The sequence below is a fragment of the Benincasa hispida genome, chromosome 12 (assembly GCF_027475165.1).
Source record: "Benincasa hispida cultivar pf3 chromosome 12, pf3_genome.v1.1, whole genome shotgun sequence".
NCBI lineage: Eukaryota > Viridiplantae > Streptophyta > Magnoliopsida > Cucurbitales > Cucurbitaceae > Benincasa > Benincasa hispida.
The window spans coordinates 65931438-65938757 of record NC_143489.1 but is presented as its reverse complement, the minus strand read 5'-3'; the positions used below and the strand labels follow the sequence as shown (position 1 = coordinate 65938757).

General features: G+C 23.2%; 1 protein-coding gene across 1 annotated transcript; it reads right to left on the bottom strand.

Annotated features, from left to right (window-relative positions):
• Window positions 1-2031: 2031 nt before the first annotated feature.
• Window positions 2032-3276, bottom strand: LOC120068570 (major allergen Pru ar 1-like). The gene is made up of 2 exons (XM_039020385.2): window positions 3000-3276; window positions 2032-2569 (listed from the first exon to the last, which is right to left on the bottom strand). Exons 1-2 carry the CDS (start codon window positions 3178-3180, stop codon window positions 2271-2273), a joined length of 480 nt encoding a protein of 159 aa, XP_038876313.1. The 5' UTR covers window positions 3181-3276; the 3' UTR covers window positions 2032-2270.
• Window positions 3277-7320: the final 4044 nt, after the last annotated feature.

Below are 7320 nucleotides of genomic sequence, written 5' to 3'. Positions count from 1 at the left end.
TTGATTGACTGGATCATATGCTCTTTTATTTAATTTACAATAATTGAGATAAATAATTGTAGAATAAAAGGAGGAGGAAGAATAAGAGGAAATAAATATTCCACCTCAAATTATGATAACTTTTGTTTTATTGATAAAATCAGAATATTGAATTGACCGTTGAATAATGTGGCCGGCCAGTCTAGCGTCTAAAAATTTGAGCGTTTCACCTCACTTTACAATTCTTGTGATAAATAAGGTCACGCTTATATAGTGAAAAGATAATAAATCAGCGATAATATAAAAAGTGAATTCCATTTAAGTATTTTTGGTATTGTTTATTTATGTTTTGTATCCATACTGACACGTAGAGTCTATTTTTAAATCTATAATAAAAAAAATACAAATTGATTAACAAGCAAAGTATGCTAAATCCAATTGTGTTTGAAAATTATGTTGTATCGTTGTCGTTATCGTTTGGATTATCATTATTGTTATTGTTTCAGAGAAAAAAATATGAAGTTTGACACTTTTACTGTTACCATTTGACCTTCAGAGGTAATGGTAATGGTAACGATAAATATGATAAAATTCATAATTCTAAGTAAATGTAATCAAAAGCAATGCAATTATATTTGTAATAAACTATTGATCCATCAATAGAATTCCGTTACGATTACACCAATTTTCATTATGGTTTGATAAACGTAGCATATATGAAAATGCAATATATCTACTAATTAGCAGTATTTGATAACTATTTCATTTTTCATTTTTTGGACTTTAAAAATTAAGCTTATTTTATCACTTTTTTACCATGATTTCCATATTATTTTTAAATTCATGAGTTGAATTCTTAGCTAAGTTATAAAAACAAAAACGAAATTTTAAAAACTACTTTTTCAGGTTGCATCCAATAACCATTTGGTTCATGATTTTTATATATATTTTTTTAAAATTAAACTTATAAACACTTTTTTCACCTCTAACTTGGTGGCCAATCTCGTGCATCAATTTTTCTATGAAGAAAGTGATGATATATTTATTGAGTTTTTATTAATATGAGATTGTGATAATTGAAATAAATAGTCCAAAAAAAGAGGGCAAGAGTTGTCCTTAAAAATAAAATAATAGTCTAAGGAATAATTATTCTACTCGTATCTCAATTGAGACATTTTAGTTTCGTATGTTCAATCTCAATTGAGGTCATATTCTTGTTTATTTCTTTTGTTATTCTCAATTTTAGAACATAATTTCTCAATTCTTGTTTATTTCTTTTATTTCTTCTTAAATATTAAAAACAAGAAACAAAAATGTTATCAAACGAATATTAGTTTTGCCTTATTTCTTTTTGTCGTATTATAAGATTGTTTTTAATAGCAATTTTGTATTGTTTACTTTTAATTTTGTAATAATGCCTTAATCATGGAAGAAAAAAATGTTATAATTTTTCTTTAAGAAGAAACAATATATATATATTTTCTTTTTCATTCTCTATTTCTCTTTCCTATTTGTCTAAAACTTACCAATTAGTAGGTAAATCTTTTCCTCTCAAAATATAAAAAGTGAATTTCACACTCTATAAATAGAGAGGTAAGATGGAATCTAAAGAGGGCTACAAACAAATACTGTAAAAAATTTACAATTAAACTACATGTTTAAATCTATAAACTTTTAAGTTTGTGTTTATTATTGTTTATTTTGTTTTTCAACTTTTAAAAGTGTCTAATAAATTTTTAAATTTTTAATTCTGTATCTAATAAATTTTAAAAAACTTCTAATCAGTTATGTTTTTTAACTTTCAATTTTGTGTCTAAATACATGTCTTTGACTTATTCATTACTTTTAAAAATTCACCAATATACTAGATACAAAATTAAAAATTTAGGTTTCCATTAAACACAAAATTCAAATTTAATCATAATATAGATCAATTAACTTTTAAAAAATTTTAACATATCATTTACATCTTATAAAATATAAAATTATAAATTTATAGACTAAACAGAAACAATATAATTGAACTACGAAAGTTGTAAAAGACCAAAAATATCATGATATAATTAAGCCAATTCATTTTATTAAAACCAATAATACAACATAACATTTTCTTTACCCTTTGAGAAATACAATCACTCAACTCACAAAAGCATACAAATTAACCCCACACACAATTCAATGTCCCTTATTAAGAAGGCTAAAACACTTGCCCTTGAAGCCAAAACACTCGTAAAAACTCAAACGCATATATTATATGTTTTTATTTAATATATATATATATTGGTTTATTATTAGTTGTATTCGCCGGGATTAGCCAAGAGGTAGCTCTCAGCGGCTTTGAAAAGAGCCAATCCCTTTTCTTCGCCGATCTTGAGTTTCTCCTCATCAAGTTGGTTGTCTTCTTTAGTGTGGTAAACGCTAGTACTCTTCAAAATAGATCCTCCATCAGGACCTGCCGTTACTTTTATTTCCTTTACAATTTGGTCAATAGTATCTGAAATAAGATCTCCTTCTAACACTGTGTATTTGTACGTCAACGATGCTTCGTCCACTACGTCTAGTTTGTGAGTTATAGTTTTCACTTGCCCTCCTACAAAAATTAATACATATATCTTTTTTTAATGGATATAAAGCAAGTTGTTGATAAATTTAATTTTTCATTATTTAAGAAGGTTGATTTAGTCTCAACATTTTTATGTTTATGTTTAGTTAGGATTTTTTAACTTAAAAAATAAGTATTCAGTGGCTGAATTTTAAATTTTGAAAACCAATACTTTCTATATTTTGTTGTCTATATTTTAGGAGTGTTTTCAAAATTAAAGTTAATTTTTAAAACTAAAAATAAAGTTTTCAAAAACTTATTTTTGTCTTTGAAAATTAGTTAAGACTCTAATATACATTTTAAACAGAATTTAAAACAATCATAAACATAACACAAATATTTTAAACAAATTTAAACTAAACTTGTAATTAATTAGGACATAAACAACTAAATTACTAAAGATAATTTATAAGATTACCATGATTGAAGGTGATCTTCTTGATAGTTCCAGGGCCACCATTTCCTTCGACAATTTCGGTTTGTGGCTGATTTGGAACAATCTTAGGGTAAAGATTATCAGCATCAATAATGAATGCCTTAAAGAATTTAGCCGGAGGAATCACGGAGACAACTTCGTTTTCGTATGTGAAAACACCCATTGTTATATCACAATCCGATAACTTTAGCGAAATAAAATTATTACTAATAAAAGGCTTTGTATATATGAGCTTGGTGATGGAAAGGGTGATGGATATATGCTCTATTTATAGTTGAGAAATGATGCCTTTCAAATTCTCCCAAAGATTATAATATTTGTTTATCTTTTAATAATTCAAAGTTTGATCAAGTATTTTTAAAATCAAGATGCCAATGGTCTAGATGGAGCTCCAATTATGTCCATTCTTTTCTTTTTTTTCTTTTTTTCGTCCGAGTCAACTTATATATGAGGTTTATTTGTAAATTTTGTTTTCAATTTTAGATATCTATATAGACTTATTTCATATAATTTGAAGACGTCATCTATCTTAATTTATATCATATTTTACATGTGTTAACATTATTATTACAATGTGATATATATTTACAAAATGACTAAATATTCATGTTTATATATGACAAAGTATGTGTAATATATATCTTAATATCGGGTATATATTATATAACTAACCTAAAATATGTACTTGTTCTAAATACATTTAATATAAATATTGTATATATTCAAAATAATCTAATATATTTTTGAAGCAAGCCTCATATATATACATAAACATGAAATACAGATGAAAAAAAGAAATAAAAGATGAAAAAATGGGATGATTGTGCAAAAGAAATTCGAAATGGAGATTTGAGGGGGAAAACTGATTAATAGAAAATGTCCTAAAATGAAAGAAAAAATTAAAAAGAAGATTATATAGTAAATGAAAAAAATGCATTATATGAATATGAAGCAATACATACAAAATCTCATAAACACAGGGAATGTAATTATGAAAAATATTGAATTAAATAAATACAAACAAAAAGAATTCATAAATACCGTGTTATAAAGTCAAAATTGAAATTAAGTACCTAAGGAAACAAATCTATGTTACGAATTTTCTGAAATTAAAATGAAAAGATTAATTTGATACAAAATTATTGCTAAAAAGTCTTCATGAAATAATTTAAATTTTAGGAGATTTATGTAATTTATGGCATATAAAGCATTTTCTTATGTAAAGATTGTGAAATTGGATGGAAAAAAAAATTAGAAAGAATATTGATAATTAGAACGACTATCGAAAATAAATGAAATTATGTTCTAATTCATAACAAACAATTGGGAATTACATTGATGAAGAGTTGAAAGGGAAAATTAATTGAAGGTTAAAGCATTAACTTTTTAAAATTCGAGTATATATATATATATTATCTTCAATGGCTATCTTTTTCTTTTTTTAAAAAAAATAATTTATCTTCAATGACTATTATAATGTTATAATCTTAGGTCAGTCGGGTAACTATTTGACTTTTTGTTTTTGTTTTTGAAAATTAAGTTTATTTCATCTACATTTATTATAATAATTTGCATATTTTTTAAGTAGTTGAATTCTTAACCAATTTTTTTAAATTTTTTTTTGAATGCTACTTTTTTTAGTTATAAAAAATTGATGAAAAGTAAATAACAAAAGAAGAAATTTGGAAGTAAAAATAGTATCTATAGATTTAATTTTCAAAAGTAAAAAATAAAATGACAGGATCTTATCACATTCATAATCAATAATCAAAAGAAGAGTAATGAATGAATATTAACTCTAAATATAACTAGTTTCACAGTCGTTTTATAGTATATTATTGTTCAACACATTAGTTTTTCATCGATAGTGGAATCATTATGGTTAATTAAATATTATTGTTAGAAATTGTCAAAACTCAAATATTTTTGTTGTTAAAAAGGGAAAAGAACAAACTCAAATATTTTACTTATACAGAACTAAAAAATAAATAATAATAAATAATAATAAAAAAAATCTGGAGGTGTGCTTCTAGAAATAAATAAAATATTTGGTAGTTTGAGCGGAACGTTTTATTTATTTATTTATTAGGATAGAGAAAAACGTTTTATTGCATTCAAAGTTTCAAACCAATAAACATTAAATAAATACATCAATAGATCAACGTGAAAGAGTCATGCTTTAATTTATTAATATATATAACGTAATATCTATTAAATTTGATTCTTGTGACTAAATTAGTGGAAAAACAAACCTAAACAAAACAATTTGGTTAAAAAACACTTTTGATTTCTAAACTTTTATAAAAGTAATAATTTAGTCTTTGAATTTTGATTCATAACGATTTAGTTATTGTACTTTCAAGTTTGTGTCAATTTAATCCTTAAATTTTGCTATATAACAATTTAGTTCTTGTACTTTCAAATCTGTAACAATTTAGTCCTAATGTAAAAGAAAATTCATTAAAATTTGATGTCAATTTTTATTATTTTATGATGTCGACTTTGTATTATATAAAATTATTGAGTCTCTAATTAGTTTATCGATTTATTTTTGTAAAAAATCTCATTAAATTTCACATCAATTTCAATAATAGAGACTAAATCGTTACAAATTAAAGTATAAAGACTACATTGTTACATAGTAAAGTATAAGGACTAAATTATTACAAAATAAAAAATTCGGAGACTAAATCATTACAAACTAAAGTTTAGAATTATTACTTTTATAAAAGTTTGAAGATTAAAAGTGACTTTTATTCTAAATTTATATATCACTTTATTCTAAATTGATATATATATATATAAAATGGTCTACAAGTAGTTTAGAACAAAATTTAAAACCTTTAACAAACAAAAACAAAAATTTTAAAGAATACGAATCCTCTTTATTTTAATTTTCAAAAATGTATTTTTCTTGATGGTTGTTATTATTACTTCTGTCGGAGAAATGACAATGTTCACCGATTGAAAATTGACAAAATAAATTTTAGAAAATATTTTTTAGGGTGAAAATCAAATTATTTAAAGCTCTTTGGCATGGTATAGTTTAAGACTTTTAGAATATGTATGAAAATGATTTTCACAAAATTGATTTGTTAAAAGTAATTTTCAAATGATCAAAAGTGATTAACAATATGATAGAGCATGTTTGAGATTGACTTTTAGAATTTGTATTTTAATTAAATTATTTAATTATAATTAGTTTTGTAAAAATGTTATCAATCATGTTAATATTTGGTTCCATACTTGTACAAGTGATTTAATTTAATTTAAAAAATATTTTAAATGATTAATGTTTGTTTTCAAAGATAATTTAGGCTTCGTTTGAGATTGTTGTAGCTTTTAAAATAATTGCTCGCAGTTGTGTTTTTAGAAAAGTCAATTGAGAAAATAAATAAAATAGTATTTGGTAAATCTCAGCTTTGCTTAAACTTGAAAAGGTAAGTTAGAGTGTTTGATAAAAAATAAAAAAAAAAATCTTATTTTAGATATAATAACTACAATAGTCTTATAATCAACCTTTTTTTAAATTTAAAGTTTTAACTAATTGTTTAGTATGATAAATTTTATTTTTTTTATAGATTAAATTTTAAATATTAAGGAAAAAAGTTTTAATTAAAAAAATCAATATAGTATATTTTTTAAAAAATTGATGCATTTAATTCATGAAAAATAGAAAATAGATTTGAATAAGTGAGAAATATATAAATATATAAAATAAATCTTCTTTTTAAAATATAAAATTGCAACTAAATAATAATTAAAAATTCTACTTCATACTTTTAAAAGTGATTTTAAAACGCAAAAAACGTTAAGATTTTTTTCAAATGATTTTTTGACCCAGCTAAGACAATATCAAAGGTAATGTTCTTGAGCCATCCCATTGCTAAAAGAAAAAGGCATTACATTTAGATTGAAAAGAATTGAAAAAAGTTAAAGGGTGGTAGACAAAATTATAGAGGAAAATAAAAGCTTTCAGATAAAAAATAGAGTTGGAGGAAAATTTCAAAAAAAAAAAAAAAATGTTAGAGAAAAGAAATTTAGGTAATGATGAAAAAGAAATTTAGAGAAATAAATTTAGTACATATAGCGATCACTCAAAGATAGAGAATAAAGTTATAAATATATATTCTTTTCGGAGAGAAACACATTTTTTTTTTTTTGAAAAATAGCTTTAAAAGAGAAAAAAAACTTTAAGAGTGAGGGACAATAAATTTCAAAAGCAACAAGTTAGAAAAATATTGGTAATTAGTTAAAAATTATAGGGTTTAAATCTTCATGAAATTTGAATCTGGTTCTATTT

Excerpts from the sequence above, each read along its gene's own strand:
- LOC120068570 (XM_039020385.2), bottom strand. The coding sequence starts at position 3,180 with ATGGGTGTTTTCACATACGAAAACGAAGTTGTCTCCGTGATTCCTCCG. Across the intron at positions 2,570-2,999 it reads GAAGATCACCTTCAATCATG|GAGGGCAAGTGAAAACTATA; the intron begins GTAATCTTATAA and ends TAATTTTTGTAG.